Source organism: Rutidosis leptorrhynchoides, unplaced genomic scaffold, assembly GCF_046630445.1.
Source record: "Rutidosis leptorrhynchoides isolate AG116_Rl617_1_P2 unplaced genomic scaffold, CSIRO_AGI_Rlap_v1 contig295, whole genome shotgun sequence".
NCBI classification, from domain to species: Eukaryota; Viridiplantae; Streptophyta; class Magnoliopsida; order Asterales; family Asteraceae; genus Rutidosis; species Rutidosis leptorrhynchoides.
In genome coordinates this window covers 42213-59644 of record NW_027266537.1, presented here as the reverse complement: position 1 = coordinate 59644, position 17432 = coordinate 42213, and the positions used below count along the sequence as shown (strand labels likewise).

General features: G+C 34.1%; 2 protein-coding genes across 2 annotated transcripts; both read right to left on the bottom strand.

Annotated features, from left to right (window-relative positions):
• Positions 1 to 1817: 1817 nt before the first annotated feature.
• On the bottom strand, positions 1818 to 2966 carry LOC139882640 (uncharacterized). The gene is made up of 4 exons (XM_071866922.1): positions 2860 to 2966; positions 2631 to 2816; positions 2288 to 2537; positions 1818 to 2183 (listed from the first exon to the last, which is right to left on the bottom strand). Exons 1-4 carry the CDS (start codon positions 2964 to 2966, stop codon positions 1818 to 1820), a joined length of 909 nt encoding a protein of 302 aa, XP_071723023.1.
• A 6217-nt stretch (positions 2967 to 9183) lies between these two features.
• LOC139882639 (uncharacterized) lies at positions 9184 to 11259 on the bottom strand. Its single transcript, XM_071866921.1, has 3 exons — positions 11065 to 11259; positions 10010 to 10575; positions 9184 to 9634 (listed from the first exon to the last, which is right to left on the bottom strand). The coding sequence occupies exons 1-3, from the start codon at positions 11257 to 11259 to the stop codon at positions 9184 to 9186; spliced, it is 1212 nt and encodes a 403-aa protein (XP_071723022.1).
• Between the last annotated feature and the right edge of the window lie 6173 nt (positions 11260 to 17432).

Below are 17432 nucleotides of genomic sequence, written 5' to 3'. Positions count from 1 at the left end.
CATGAGTAGTTGGCCACTTCTCTTGAATCCTAATGATCTGATCGAACTTTAGTCATTAATTTATAAATAAAATTGCGTTTTATGATGAGTAAGAAAATGATTATAGAGTTAAATGGCTAGTATTATATTTGTGTAAAATAGGAGGAATTTTCTTATTACTTTCATAACAATAGTACATCCCATTTATAATATACACAAAAATAAAAATATGTACCTACACAGATTACAAGGACTAATTCATATGTATTATGATGGAATAGGGACTGTCTTGTTACCCTCCCTCAAACTGGCGAGTAACTGGAAGCGAAAAGCCCAGATTGCCCAGAAAATACACAAACGTCGACCGACGTTGAGGTTTTGTAAACAAATCGGCGAGTTGATGCTCCGATCGGACTGGGATTAGCTGAAGAACCATAGATTTGACTTTGTCACGAACAACATGGCAGTCGACGTCTATGTATTTAGTCCGTTCATGAAATATAGCGTTCTGAGCGATATGCATCGTTGACTGATTATCACAGCAAAGAATTGCCGATAGAGAGTGAGGAATTTGCAAGTCACGAAGCAAATACAGCAACCATTGAAGTTCACAAGTCGCGAGCGCCATGGCACGATACTCGGCTTCAGAGCTAGATCTGGAAGTCGTCGTTTGTTTCTTTGATTTCCACGAAATCAAAGAGGAACCAAGGAAAATACAGTACCCACTGACTGACTTTCGAGTTGTAGAACAAGTGGCCCAATCGGCATCAAAATACCCTCTTAATTGAAAATCACTCATCGCCAAAAAGAAAACACCTTGGTCAGGAGAAGACTTGAGCTAGCGCAAAATTCGATGCGCCGTTGAAAGATGAGCACGACTGGGTTTTACGAGAAATTGGGAGAGTACTTGAACAGATTGTGCAATATCTGGACGAGTTTGAATCGAGTTAACAATTGACCAATGAGCTTTCGATAATTGGAGACGTCAGTCAATGAAGGGGAAGAAACCGAAAAGTCAGTGTCAGGAGTCACTAGAGTGACTACTGGTTTGGCAACAAGATAACCAGCTTCCTCTAACAACTCATGAGTGTATTTCCGTCGTGAAAGATGAATACTAGCTTCAGTTCGATGAATCTCAAGACCCAAGAAGTACTTCAATGGACCAAGATTCTTGATGCTAAAGGAGCTATGCAGAAAAGCCTTAACAGCAGCAATCACAGTCATCGAAATGCCGGCAAGAATGACATCATCGACATACAGAAGAAGCACTGTAAAAGAAGGAGTCGAATGGAAAAAGAGAGAGCAATCACTATGATTTGAGGTAAACCCAAAACTGAGTAGAGCATTGGTCAATTTTGCATTCCATTGTCGACTTGCTTGTTTTAAACCATATAGTGACTTCTGTAGTTTGCATACAGTATTAGGTGGAATTGTGCAGCCAAGAGGAGGAAGCATATAAACATCCTCATCCAAATCACCATGAAGGAAGGCATTGCTAATGTATAGTTACTCAAGATGCCATTGTTTAGCAGCTGTAACGGCAAGTAATAAATGAATGATACTGATCTTGGCAACCGATGAGAATACAATAACAACAAGCCTCAATTCCACCGTGTGGAGTCGGCTATATGAATCCTCAACTTTTAAACGCAAGGGCTATGTGTAGCTCACATGCCGTGTTCCGAAGCATATATAATACATGTAATATGGTATATATATATATATAGGAAATCATCTAATGAAACATAAAGACATATATAACTAGCACTAACCTATAACTAAAATATATACCCTACAAATAAACCTAACAATAAACCTATCATCCCTAACTAAACTATCTATAAAGCATCTGCTACATGAATACTACGTCTCCACTCCCCTCTCTCCTCTACTAAGTCTTCTAGAATATCTAATAAATCTAAATCCTTCCTAGTTACCCTCTCCCACGTGAGTCTAGGTCTCCCCCTCCCTCTCCTCTCTGTTCCTATATCTCTATCCTCACACTTTCTAACCGGAGCATCTATAGGTCTACGTCTCACATGCCTGAACCACCTAAGTCTACCCTCTCTTATCTTCTCATCTATAGGTGCAACTTTAAGGTTGCTCCTAATAGTCTTGTTTTGGACTTTATCTTTTAATGTAAGTCCACTCGACCATCTCAACATCCGCATCTCTACAACCTTAACCTTGTGCTCTTGTTGTTTCTTTATCGGCCAACATTCACTTCCATATAAAATAGCAGGTCTCACTGTTGTTCTATAGAACTTCCCTTTGAGCCAACTTGAGATATGTCTATCACACAAGATACCGGTTGCTTTTCTCCATTTTTCCCATCCCGCTTGTATGCGATGAGTGACATCCTTGTCAATCTCTCCATCTTGTATCGAAAACTATCGCATCTAGGTACATCTTCTCCTCCCAACTGAATGGTACTAGACTGGCCCCTTCCTTGTCCACTAAAATCGCAATGCATATACTCCGTCTTACTACGACTTAATCTGAAACCTTTTGACTCCAAGGACTCCTTCCACAACTCTAACTTTGCATTTACTCCTTCTCTGTTCTCATCAATCAAGACGACATCATCCGCAAACAACATGCATCATGGTATATCGTCTTGGATGTGTCGAGTCAATATATCCATCACTAACATGAAAAGATATGGGCTCAAAGCTGAGCCTTGATGCACGCCTATGGTGATTGGGAAATATGACATGTCTCCTCCATTTGTCCCCATGCTAGTCCGTACTCCCTCATACATATCTTGAATGAAGGTGATATACTGACTAGAGACACCATGTTTGGCCAAAGCCCACCAAAGAATGTTTCCAAATAATCTATACCATGTTGATGTATATAAACTTTAGCAACTAAACGTGCCTTATGTCTTTCAATAGTTCCATCAAAATTATACTTTGTTTTAAAAATCCATTTGCACCCAATAGGTCTCTTGCCTGCTGGTAGAGTAGTAAAAAACCATGTACCATTATCTTTGAGGGCTTGTAATTCTGCATCAATGGCGTTCTTTCAAGCATCATGTTTGATAGCTTGTTTGAAAGTGCGTGGCTCAACAATGGTTGAGATATTGACAGTCTGCGCATGTGTCAAATGAGCAGAGGATGTGACCAAGTTGCATTGATAATCTGCTAGATAACTAGGAGGTTGGCGAGTCCTAGTAGATTTGCAAGGAGTTGGTTCAACTGGAGCAGGGCTAGAATCATGAAGAACCATATCAGAAGCAACAGAATCAAGATCAGGAGAGGCAGGCAAAAAAAAACTCCTCCAAAGCTGGAGCATGAACAATGGAGTAATCACTGATCATGTCAGTGATATCAAAATCCAAAGAATTAGTAGGAGCTGGAAGAACTAAATCATCAAAATAACAAGGCATCTCAGGTACATACGGAAACACTCTCTCGTAGAATATCACATGCCTGGAAATACTGATCTTGTGAGAAACCAAGTCTAACAATCTAAACCCTTTGATGTTTACTGAACCAAACACAAACCCAAGGAAAATACATTTGTGTGCTCTAGCTGCTAACTTAGGTCTGTTGGTAACCGAAGTAGAAGCATAACATAGGCAGCCAAAGGGTTTCAATGTAGAATAATCAACTGGTTTGTGAAATAACAGCTCATAGGGACATCTTTGTTTCAAAACAGGGGTTGATAACCTGTTGATTAGATGAATGGCATGGCCAAATGCCTCAGGCCAATAACAACACTTTGGAACAATAAGCTACGACCAACATTGAGAATATGTTGATGCTTACGCTCAACAATACTTTTTTGTTGAGGGATTTCCACACAACTGAGCTGATGCACAATCCCATTATACAAGAAAAAAATCAGTAGCAGAAAATTCAGGTCCATTGTCAGAACGAATGCACTTGATTTTCTTGTGAAACTGACAAAGAACGTATGCATGAAACTGAATCATAATTGTCGAGCTTCAGATTTCAAACGCATTGGAAAGAGCCATGTGAAGCGAGAGTGATCATCCACTACTGTTAGAAAGTACTTGTAACCCTTGAGAGATTCACAAGTAGGACCCCAAATGTCAAAATGAACCAAATCAAATACTATTTCAGAAACACTAGAACTTAGAGGAAATGTCAATTTGTGCTGTTTGGCAATATGACAAACATCACAAGGATGATCCTTAGGAATTCGAACACCAGAACAAGCTTTAGCCAACACCTTATTAGATGGATGACCAAGGCAATGATGCCACAAAATGAATTATGCTAACTATTTTTGTGACAGAGACTCAGTTACATTAGCAACTAATTGGGAATGATTTCTTGTTATTGATGCAGATAAATCACAAGAAGGATCAAGTGGATGCAAGCCACGAACTGATTTAGCAACCAGCAAGTAGCCGCCAAGGAGAAATCTTGTGAATAACACATTCAGAAGGAGAAACAAGCAAGAAACAACCATTATCCAAAGTAAGGCGATAACCAGAAATTAGGTTATACGAAAAATCTGGTGAATAAAGAACATCCTTTAGGAACCAATCAGAGCTTAGAACAATCTCACTGATATGAGTAACACATATGAATTGATCCGTCGGGAGCTGGAGCTGATAAGAAGCAATCGCTCGATACTCTGTAAAATGTGTGAGAGAGAAAATGACATGGCTTGATGTGCCAGTATCGACGAACTAGGGAGCTGAAGCTTTGGAAACAAAAGCATCGCGCGCAACCAATCCTGCGAACGATCGATGTAACGGAGAAGAAGAACAACTCTGTTTCAGCTCACGACGAACAGAGCACAATATCGCGCGAACGGAAAACAAAGCGAGGAAGAGAAAATCGACCATCGTTAGAAAGAGAAAACGAAGGCGATTCAAGTTGAGAAGAGCAGAGAAGCAAACAGAGAGCAAATCCATGGAGAATCGAAGAATTTGCAGAAAAACAATGGTTGTTTGGCAGTTACAGGGAAAAGACGCGTGAGAGACAACCGATACCATATTATATTTGTGTAAAATAGGAGGAATTTTCTTATTACTTTCATAACAATAGTACATCCTATTTACAATATACACAAAAGTAAAAATATGTATCTACACAGATTAGAAGGACTAATTCATATGTACTGTGATAGAATAGTGACTGTCTTGTTAGCTAGAATAAGTGTCTAAGTATATTAAGTTCGAATGAATCCATGTCTACATGCTCTATCGATTTATAGGTCTTAAAAAATTACGTTATATGAGTTAATGTGAGCGTGATCGGAAAATAACTTTGAACAACTTATATGTATATCCAGCGGTGGAGTTCGGTGGGTTCAAATTCCAAATAAGAAATCGACAAACATAATTACGTAAAAAAATCTAGTCATGTTCGTAGGATATAGAATAGAAAATACGTGATTTAATTAGAAACATAGAATTCATTGCACCAAGTTATTTGGCAAATATACAAATAATCAGAAAAAATATATTAAAACAGAGTTTTATAAATTAAGTTAATCCGGAGCCACCCATAATTTTAAAGCTATTAATCAATTAAAAATTCACAGTAAAAATTAATTATTTAAAATTTTATGGCTATACTTAATATATAATTTTAAATTAAAAATCTAATTAATTAATTATTTATTTTCCAACCATTACTACTCTTCAACAAAAATAGATAAAGCTTGCCATTTTTTCATTAATTTTTCCATACAAATAAATTGATTATCTAATCAGAGATTTTAAATTTTTATCTTTTTCTGCCATTCTGCTGGTTTCTACACTAAGTTCATTTTTAAAGTCTAATTTCATTTAGTTATTTAACAAGATTTATTCTTCGACATTATGATATTTCGAAGTGAAATTGATATGCGTATATGTATGTGCAAATTATTAAAATATAAATATAAATATTTGAACATTTTTTTAGAAAAATATTTTTCTTACCTTTTTAAGGATGCAATCTTCTCCTCTTATGCTTTTAACGTATTATGATGCTGATGTCTATATAATTATAAGTGTTGCAAACTCTGTCATATAAGATCCAATAGTTTTCTTCAGTTCATCTTAACTTTGCAACATTCTTACCTTTGTTTTGATCGGTTCGAGAGAGACCAACCGATGTGTTCTTAATCAGATAAAAGGGAAAAAGAAAACAAAAGATAGATCAATCTTTATTTTGGGTAAATTGTTTTTCTCTTCGTGTTTTGAATTTTTCTTCTTCTTCTTTTTCTTAATTTTGACTTCAATCGCAATTTTTTTGTGTTTTTCTATTCCCGATGAAATCAACAATGACGAGAGAGAAAAATCTATAGAATTACAAATAAAAAAGATATCGAAGAAGTACAAGATTGACTATCTTTGGTATGCTGCTTTGACATTTTATTTTATTTTTATATAAATTTCATATATAGGTATTAGTGGTTCTGTTAATTTTCTAAATGAAATCCAAGAAGTATTCTATTTTTCATAAAAGACTTTGATTTTTGATAGTCATGAAAATTCAACAATGAAAGAAGAAGAATCTTAAAAACCGTGGACAATAGTTATCAAGAATGTATTTTTCTTTTAAAATAACTCATAATCAATTCCCCTTCAATATAACATTATCTATGGTCTCACGACTGAATTGAACCAACCATATTTATTACTATATATTTTGTTCGTTAATAAAAATTATTTAAAATTTACCGCATATATCATACAGAAAATTATATATGTAATTTAAAAAAAAATTAGGTGAACATTTGGCCGGAAAAGGACGGAGAGGTAAACATTTGTAGTTGGACCGGAAACGGCGTTTCCGGTCCAAGAATTAATTAGCGTGTTAATTAAGACTAATTATAACCGGAATTGGGATTCCCGGTCAAACCGGTTGACCGAGTTTCCCATTTCCGGTTTTGATTTTTTTTTCGCCGGCCCAATTTAGTAAAATCACGATTACGAAAAATCTAGGCCTAATTAGAAAAATCTAAAGCTACCATCGTGTTCGTATCGAAGAAACGAGTCGAACGGTAACTGACTTGAAGCTCGACGTCGCCGGAATATCGTCGGCCCGATTTGATTAAATCACGATTACGGAAAATCTAGGCCGAGTTAGAAAAATCTAAAGCTACCATCGTGTTCGTATCGTCGAAACGAGTCAAACGGTACCGAACTTGAAGCTCGACGTCGCCGGAATCGGCGAGAACGGCAAAGAACAGAGGATGGCGTGACGAAGAGAGAGAAATCCGGCGTCCTAAGGTTGAAGACGCGGTTCGAACCGAACCGGTTCGGTTTTTTAAACCAGTTTTAATGTCAAATTACCAGCGTACTCTTCAATTTTTAAAATAATTACAGAAAAATTAACGCGTTAGATTTTTGGTCAAAGGCTACTTGTGTCATTTCGCACTTTTTAAATCAGACCAGTTCGGTTCAATTAAAACCAATTCGGTTCAGTACAGAACCGGTTTTCCCGAACCTAAACTCAGAACCAATCATTTATTTTTAAATCTTCCGAACCTAATATAACCTAAAATATATGTTCCGAACCTACGAAATTTTTACAGTAATTACACGTAATTATTTAGAAACAAATCGTGTAAAAATATTATCGAAAACCGGTAATGGCATTACCGGTTTTAAGTAAAACCGGTAATGGCAATACCGGTTTTACGTAAAACCGGGAATACCAATTCCGGTTTTACGTAAAACCGGGAATACCGATTCCGGTTTTACTTAAAACCGGTTATCCCGATTCCGGTTTTAACTAATTAATTACCCTCCGTAATCGCAATTAGTCGAACCGAAAACGCCGTTTTCGATCCGACTATTTGATGTTCACCTCCCTCCGAAAAAGTACACAAAAGTACTGTACCCATATATCATATAACATATATGTCTTTAACCATGATATTTCACCTATGGTCAATTAACATTATGGGTAAGTAAGGATATTCAAATAATTTTCTAACCCTTTACATTAAATTTATATTTATTATCATACTATTTAATTATTGTTTATGATAAAAAAAATCGTCCAATTTTAAATTTATAAAGTTTGATATCAAATTTATTCATAAAATTCGAGCCAACGTGTAGGATACTATACTAATTAACATTACTAATAATTAATTAGGCACCGTCGTACCGATCAAGGATGGTTTAATTATAAATATACATCACTTGTAATAACATTTTTTCTATCTCAAATTGTATTTTCTTAACAAGTTGCTATCTTTCGAAAAATCGCTAATAAAATCAGACCCATCTATTAAAATCGCTAACAAAATCATCCTTTTCGTCAAAAAATGAACATGTGGCAGCCATCTTCCGTCAAGTGTGTACTGTCATTGCCAAATAAAAACCACCTCATCCAATGACTAAGCAAAAGTAACACGGCATCATCCTCAACTTTCATGAAAAAAATTTAAATTCCGACGACTACCACGATGGTCCGGCCCCCACTTTTGGCGGAGTCACCAGATTTCGAAATTTTTTATTGAGTTAGTCTTTGAAGTTGACATTTCATATTGGATTTTTGTGGTAAAAGCAACTAAAATTTGTTCATTTTGTCATGTCTTTAAGGTTTATGCAGAATCTGGCGTTGATTGGAATGGATTGGCAGCTTGAGCAACTCTATGAATATTTTGGACGAGAAATTAATCCTAAATTAACTGTCATATTTAAATAAAAAAATAATTATTGATAGAGGGGAGGGAGTAATAAACTTGTTATTCATAAAAAGAAAAGTAATAATAAATAAACTTGTTGTTAATCAGATTGAGAATTTATTTTGGATACATTCGAGTGGGCCACCACCGCAGAGATGAATGGACTTGAACAATTATCTCGTTTTTTATACGTCCTTGTGAAAAAATAATGAAATTTTTAATTAATACTAAAAAAATATATATGGGATTTCATAATGAATGCTGTTTTCTTTTTTTTTTTTTTTTTTATGTTAAGTGAATGCTCGTTTGTGCTTTATTTGTTAATAGATTTAATTTGGGATAGAGAATTCAACTCTAACTTAGTTATTTATTAATTGAATTGTCATCTCGATCACATGTACAAATTTTTGCATCACGACAGAAAAAGCTAAAATATATCCTTTCAAAAAAAATACTACATGATTTGTGCATTTAATATTCAGCTCCATTTTTATGTACGAGGATATAGGATTCACTCACAGTATATCAATTTTTTTAATTATAATATCATTCATACCGATATGACTCTCGATTAATGAATTTTTTAATTTCCTAGCATCCGCTAATTAATATACTAACAATATCCGACCGTTTCTCTTCCGTTAACTCCGTCGGAAACTCTACGAGGAATACTACTTTGAGGTCTCCTCTCTTTCCTTGTTCTTTCGATAGCGGCATACCTTGTCCCGGGACGATTCTCTTATCTCCCGGCTTGATGATGAGGTCATCATCTATCGTCAAGCTCGTCTCTTCTCCACCCAACAAAGGTATTGGAATGGTGCAACCCGTGAGAGCCTTAACCAGGGGGATTTCAACTGCCAACTCTAAATCGTCGCCTTGTCTCGTAAACAAAGGATGTTCTTTCTCCGCGATTACGATATTTACGTCTCCCGAATTATTTCCTAGCGTCTCGTTTCCCATTCCTTCAAATGTAATTTTTGTTCCTTTTTTCCATCCTGGCTTCACGTTTATTGATAGTAATTCATCTTCTTGTGTTAATTGCCTGCAGCATGCATGGACAAATTAAGAAATAAAAAAAAACATCTAAAGCCATCTTCAAGGCAAATATATATAGTTTTCCATTTGCATATCCGATACTCATAAACAGTGCAAACAAATTGGCTACAGAAAGAAGAAGGGAAATTGGCCATGTTAAAATTAACAATCACCTATATATGGAGAAATGGACATTATTAATTAATGTTCGTATATTCCGACATTGCATATTATAATTATTAATCAAAATTATCTCAAAGAAAAAAAATCTCCAAAGGGTATGATTTGTTTTACTTTCCTTTAGAACATATAGTTAGTGTAAAATTTAAATCTTATATAGCCAAATTTAGAATTGAAAGTATAAAATTATAGTCTAGCTTACCCATTATTTGTGATGACATCTCTAGTGATCTTTATCCTTTTCTTGCATCCGTAGCACAATTCCTCGAGCGTGCACTCGAGAGTCCCCTCGATAGCAGGCGGTTTAAGTATCATCCCTGTCGAGTTAGAGAAAAAGATTGTCCGGCTAGGATTTCTCGACAGAGGTCCTGAATGAACGGTAGGATTAATAGGTCCTGATCTTCGGCTAGCATTTCTGGATAGAGATTCCGAAAATATGATAGGGATAGGACCTTTCCGGCTGGTGAGTCTAGGAAGAGTCTCCGAGGAAGATCCTCCATTTATTTCATCATGGCTGATGTCTGGTCTGCTTTTATCCCTAGAAATAGACCCGCTACGAGGAGGACTCGTTGGGCTTGTAGTTCTCGATAGAGGTGAAGGAGTATGGGGAATGCAATATTTGTCCAAGCTGTTTCTATGTTTGTATAGTCCTCCTCCTGAAGGACTTGTACTCGCATTATTACGAGGATCTCCTATACAGCAATGCATATTGCTTCCCTTCTCCCCTAGGTTTTGTCCAGGCTGATTATTTTTGACATAATTAGAATCCTATATGTATTAGAAAAAGGAAATTACTTCAAATAAACGTAAAATTTTCATATATATATAAAACTTCTCTAGATGATATTCCAATTGGCACCGAGGAATTTTATCTATACATTTGCAATTGGTTTCCTAGAAACTCAACCCAAGGTTGAACGCTGCAGCGGGTTAATTGTTTCCAATATTACTATTTCCAAAAAAAAAAAAAATCCTATTCTAAAAGCTATAATATATATATTGAACATTCTAGTTAAAGAATTACGTAAACTATATGATGATGATAAAAAAAATCAAACTGATATGCTTGAATGAATTATCCCAATTCACAAACCTGTCTCCTTAATTTGAATGAACATAACAGATGACCATAATACTACAAAACCTTTACAATTGGGTTTAGAAATTTACCAGAAAGTAAAGCAGCATTCAAGAATGACATTTCAATTATAATTTTGACAAATTCAAAGAAACGCAGATTGCGTTAAAATTTATTACCTCGCGAGAAATATCGATAGCTTCAAAATTATCGTCCGGAGTATCATTAATTGCGGAGGGTTTCCTCCTATAACACAATCTTTTGATTAGAACTTTTATGAGTTTAAGAAGCTCTCTAATGGAGATTAATCCTTTCTTCTTGTTGTTACGATTACTATCAGAGCTGGGGTCGGATTTGGGGGCATGGTCTACCATGACTCCATTAGAAAAAGGAAAAACTTAAGAGAGAAAATAGGAAAAATCGACGAGTTTAAAATCGATTAATTAATTAAGCGTTTTCTTTGAAAGGATTAATTTAGGGTTTTCTTTTCTAGATTCACAAAAATGCATGGTTTTCTATGAAGCGTTTTATAAGGCTTTTTATTAGCATCATGATGACCTGTTTAATAGTTGTTTTTATCTTTGTATTAATTTATAAGGGTTTCAATTTACTAATATAGCCATCTGTATAGTATGTTGATGATTATTAAGTAAGGTAATAGAATTTTAATTTTATCATAAGAAAACTGATTTTCTTTTTCAAAGTGAAAAATGGGCTGGCAGCAAAAATTGGTTCTTTTTTTTTTTAAGTTAAAATTTGTTCTCTTCCAGTTTTCTTGTTTGGAAAGAAAAATTAATTATGAAGTAAGAATTTGTTCTTTTCTAGTTTTTCTTTGTTTGGAATGAAAGTTTAATAATGAAAATGTCAAAAATAATTTGAGCTACCAAATCGTTACAGCAGCTTAATTCGTACTTGATTATCTAACCGGAAAACGATCAACAAATTGCCTTCAGATCGAACCTTCCGGCGAAGTTACCAACTCATGTGATGATTAAAGTCAACATAAATCTAATTATTTATATATATATATATAAAATAGCAGAAGACAAGAGATGAGAGCTTGCCAACTCAACTTTTTGGACTATTTGGCAGCTGACAAGTCAGCACACTGTTACTTTCATACATGACATGTGTTCAAGTTAGCTGGTCATTAACACTAATTAATCAAAAAAAAAAAAACGTTTTAATTAGAAATCAAATGCAACGTTTCGTTTCTTCTTCTCCCTAACGTATCTTCCCTTTCTTCCACGATCCGTCCCTCTCTCCAACCCATAATCCCATTCTGCCGACGAGACCACTTCAGTAGTTCAGTTTTCTATCCTCAAAGGGTTTTTGCTTCAGGTATTTAATCTTTTCCGTCTTTGATTTCTCACAATTTTGCATTTGGTGTCTTCAATTCATTGTTGTGTTAGTTGGGGTTGATTTTTTCCTCTCGTGATCTGGCTGTTTTTGCATCGTTTCTTAGCTTTCAATTTGAACTAATGATCTATATGCTTAGTAAGGGTTTCTTTGTACAGACGAATTTCATCTCTGTTGAATTGCCCATCCGATTTGATTTCATTAAGCTTCAGCCCAATTACTTTCACGAACGCCAAGTGTTTGTATATATGTCTTAAGTTGTCGAAAGGCTGACTGATAAGTGCAAATCTTTTTATAACATTGTTAAGGAATTGGAAAGTGTTGGTTGCGTTAGAAAGGTTCGAACTTACTTACTTTTGCTGATGATTTTTTGGCACAGAGGAATTTTTCAATGTTTTTGACGAAGTGATTTTGGATGGTTTTAATCCAAATACTTTTGTTACACAATCAGATATAACTATGATCCCAAGGTTGCCGGTTTGAGCTTTTACTTTGTCACATTTTCTTTTCAAGCTTTGGGAAGTGTATTTGCTTAGGACTTGTGGTTATGTTATTGTTAGTTGTGGGAATTTGTATGAGATAGATAGATAGATTGATTGGCCATTTTATGCTGATGCAGCCATGAAAAGATACATAACAGTAAATATCATCATAGTGACAGACCTTTTTACTATTGCATCAAATACTTTGTTTGTCCATTCCATCTGCATTTACTTTTTCATTTACGTAATGTGCAGGTTGAAATTTTTCAATTGACTGAAGAAGTGAAGCGGCTACAAAATATGGTAACCTTTCCATCCTCTGGAATGTAGGCATAAAGATGTATTTTTCTTTTTTGTTTGGAGGTTTTTCCCCTAGATAGTCCACTCAATGCCAAAATTCATAATTTACATTTAGAGGTGTTAAAAGGAGTCCATGGAGATGTAGATGGGAAAACGGCCTTAAAAAGCAAAGCTGTTCTAGATCATTCTTAGACATGGAACGAAGAGCCTTTTTACTTGCAACCAATAACCATAGCTTTATGCACAAACTGTACAACTGGTGTGCTTTAATTTTGTTTTCTGTGTTCTTTTGTGACAGCCACAATCAAAGAATGGGGTTAATCGCTTTGGTGGTAGGAGCAACTCTTATAAATGCTCTGGATACATTATATATTATGTGTCTAAAAGAATTCCAAAGAGCTAGAGCGTGAGTATTACCAATTTTATTTTATTTTGTCTGTTATTTTCAATTGCACAAGTTGCTATTTTTCCAGTTGGGTTGCAAATACCTTGGACTTCAATAAAGATTATGATGCCAGCATATTTTTGAGACAACCATCAGGTTGCGTTATCAGGTTCAATATATAGTTTATTTTTATTTTTTGCCAATCTGTATTAGGCTATGTCATTACCGGTCGGCTTTTGATTTTAATAGCAATGGGCAGAGACTGGTACCCATTCGTGCTAATATGAATTTCTTTTGTTTTGTATTCAGTTGTAGGTGGGCTTCTCAGTTCTTATGGTTTGTCCGGCCGACAAAGTGTTCCTTGAGAAAGCCAGAGACATTACCAACAGATTGCTTCCTGGATGGAACCAGAACATGTCGACAAACTATTCAAGATTTTATCTGATTTATGTTTAGTGACGAAATGTGATTGTAAGCATTTAATTATTCATTGAGATTCATTGAAATTTTTCAAGGAGACAGACTATAGTTGGTGTTCATTTAAAATATATTTTCGCATTTTAGCATTTTCAAGCATGATATGTTCAACCTGTAATCTATCCTTCGAAATGATAAATCTCACCTCTTCAAAATGACCAATTCTACCTCGATGTTTTTTTGGGCTTGACTTACATGCATATGTAAAGAAAGACATGTAAGGTATGTATGGAAATGTACACAAGTTTTTTCCGAATTTTTGCTCTTCTAATCCGTAAATAAGTTGGGCAAAGTATTTAATCCTATAAATGTTGAAGATTCGCAATATTACACTTGCAGAAGTCACAAATTTCTTATGCTGGAATGATTCCTAATTTATATTTTCTTCATATGTATGTTCTTTATTCTTTTATTAATTTTATGAAAAGACTTGTGCTTTTGTTTTCAACATTGCACAGAATTGCATTTGCAGCTAGCTGTTAGAATTTTTTCTTTTAGAAACAAATTAGAACTAATCTAAAAAGTAAACCAAAATTCAATCTAAAAATTAAGGCTGTCTAAATAATATTACATGCTGCTTTGCTAATTCATATATGTCCGATTTTGAGTTGTCCATGGTTTAAACTTGCTTTGTGTTTTTGTACAGAATTACATGTGTAGTAAAAATCACCACAAGTCAATCCAATGTAGCTCAATTACTCAAGTATAACTATAAGTCTATATCGTCCACCAATTTAATATGTAACTATACATACTTGATTAAAAGAATTACTCCAATAATATAGTCTATAATAATAAAATGATCTTTTAAACTTAAAACAACCTCCAAATAATTAAGTGTGGTATCTTGCCAAAACGAAATTTATGAAAAAATTAATTTTCAACACGGATCGGAGAAGATATATCCGACACGAATTGGTTGCATGGGCTTTTGTCTAGTTAATATGTAAGGCCAGAACGAGTTTTTGGGTTTATGTTATAGCAAGCAATAAATTAAACACCTTCCTAATTTTATTTTCAGGTGATCAAGGTTTTCAAAAGTACTGTAGTAGTAGCTACTAGCTAGCTACGAAAATCTGAGCTATACTACTACAAATCAATACATAAATAGAATTTTATTCTCGTCCAAGAGATGGATAGAAAATAATTATTAATATTATTAATAATAGAAAATACTTTATTATATACAATCTTTTTTTTATGTTATATAATATACAATCATAATATGTTATCAAAAAATATATATATACAATCTTAATATAGTCCTAAGCATTAGTAGAGTATATTATTATAAAATAGGAACAAAAATATTTGGACCATATATATATATATATATACACATATATATATTAGACCATTATATTTTTGTAATGAAAATTAGAACAGATTACGCATAGGATCTTTACTGAATCCAATTAGTTAACACAGTTGTATTTTGTCTCTATATTGGACATTCACGCAATAAAAATTTATTTGTGTGCATATCTTGTAAAACGTGATCGTTTGTATATATATATGTATCATATATTTGACAAGCGCCATATAAAATAAAATAAATATCTACTATTTTGTTATTTTTTTAAAAAAAATCGCAATTTTTTTATAAAACATAATATTTTAATTACTTTTTTTATGGATCCAAAAAGTTCTACATTGATAATAAATGATTATGATGATAAATGATTTGTATGTGTAAAGTGATGCACACAATAATTTTTCTCAAAAGGATATTAATTAAGTCCGCAAGTCGCTACTAGGATAGTATATATAACGGTAAATATGGATTAATATTCTTTAAATATATCTATATATATATATATATTTGTATTCTACTAAACAATTGTGTCGCTTAACGCCAATAAAATAAATTTCATGTTTTGTCATAAAATCAAACGATGTGAATCTCTGATTGTTGGAGGTTTATTTGGTGATCGAAATAAGAGGAGATCGCGGTGATGCTTGAGCATCTTGGACATGATCGTGGTCTGCAAGACAGTTTCGATAGGGAGGGGAGTTGGCCGGATCTCGTTGACAAAGATGAAAATTTGAACTTATAAGATTTTGGTTCTAACTCCGCCATTACTGACTGTAAGTACTTGCTACGTTTGTTGTTCTCGATGTGCATGGCATCGAGATTTTGGACGACGTGCAAGCTTGGCGAGTAAGGAAAGCTATACTATGAAATTTGAAAGAAAGCCTTCAATGATGAAATCCATTTCCAAGAACTAAAACTCTTCATAAACCTTCCCAACAACTTTCCATGCCAAATGTGACAACTGAAGCATAAAAATATATATTATTCTGTCTCTAATAAATTGTCATTTTTTCTATACAATTTACATAAGAAAAGCGAAAATTAATTAAAGACGGAAGGGGTAGATTTTATTATAAAACTGGATTTCACCATGGATCGAGTTTGTAATGGATGCCCTGTAATTTCTTCTTAACCATACCATCAATAAGAGTAGCAATCTCCTCACAATTTAATGTATCTTTGTGCACGTACGATCCCATTCAACTTATAATTACAATAAAAGTTAATTTGTCTTGCATGTTGGAACGAAAACAGATTGCTTTTTTAATTTCGCGCTAGAATGATGGATAGCGCCTACGAATTGTTATCTCATTCTGAAAACCTATAAATTTCAGTCATCCATACTTTTCTCTATTTTTACGCACATATGTTCATGTTTTAGTCTCGTGCGTATGCATACAATAACACACCTCTTTTTCAATTGTTTCTGTCTGGTTGGACTTGGAGTTGTGAATGCGGAATCATTCAGTACCTTCCTGAACCAAGGATAACAAGAGAAGATTTTTTTTTTTTTGAGTTTAACAAGAGAAGATATTAATTATATATACGATACAATGTAAAAATTCACATGAATGCATGGAACCCGTACGTAAGTTGCTGTTTTAGAGTAGAGAATTGACCATTTTTATGCCGAGAGTCGAATTATTGCTGTAAGGGACGGATCTCGGACGAAAAATCCACAGATCTCCTCTCTAAAACTGTATATATATTATTGATAATAATAGAAGAACAAGCAAAAAGAGATGAACAATCCTCAGGCCATAAAGAACCAATAAAATAATTTTTTTTTTTATATAAGGACCAATAAAATAATTAGTTAGAAACATGTGACAACAGTAATTAAATATGAACTTTTTTTAAAAAAATTATTTATGCCAAATTTTTGTTTTTTTTAATGTTTTATTACAATATTATTTAATAAAAGCATAAAAAAACAATATTAGTATTTAATAAAAAAGCTCTGATGTGACAAAAAAAAATAAAACGTCGAAATCTTCTCCCTCACTAAACCCTAAACCGACAAATTAAAGCTCGCACGTCGAAATCTTCTGACTAAATATACCATGTGCAAAACTGAGAGATAGTAGATTCACCCATACAAAAACGCTTTATACTGGCATCTTCTAAATTATAAATGCCCATGTCCAACTCCTTGTCTTCAAATAAGGAAGCATCATAGGTAAAGCAGATACAGTTTGAGTTCTTTGACGAATTAAGGCATGGAGAAAA

Excerpts from the sequence above, each read along its gene's own strand:
- LOC139882639 (XM_071866921.1), bottom strand. The coding sequence starts at position 11,259 with ATGGTAGACCATGCCCCCAAATCCGACCCCAGCTCTGATAGTAATCGT. Across the intron at positions 10,576-11,064 it reads CTATCGATATTTCTCGCGAG|GATTCTAATTATGTCAAAAA; the intron begins GTAATAAATTTT and ends TAATACATATAG. Across the intron at positions 9,635-10,009 it reads GATGTCATCACAAATAATGG|GCAATTAACACAAGAAGATG; the intron begins GTAAGCTAGACT and ends TGCATGCTGCAG.
- LOC139882640 (XM_071866922.1), bottom strand. The coding sequence starts at position 2,966 with ATGGTACATGGTTTTTTACTACTCTACCAGCAGGCAAGAGACCTATTG. Across the intron at positions 2,538-2,630 it reads TTGAGCCCATATCTTTTCAT|AGAAGGAGTAAATGCAAAGT; the intron begins GTTAGTGATGGA and ends TGATGAGAACAG. Across the intron at positions 2,184-2,287 it reads AAAATGGAGAAAAGCAACCG|AAACAACAAGAGCACAAGGT; the intron begins GTATCTTGTGTG and ends TGGCCGATAAAG.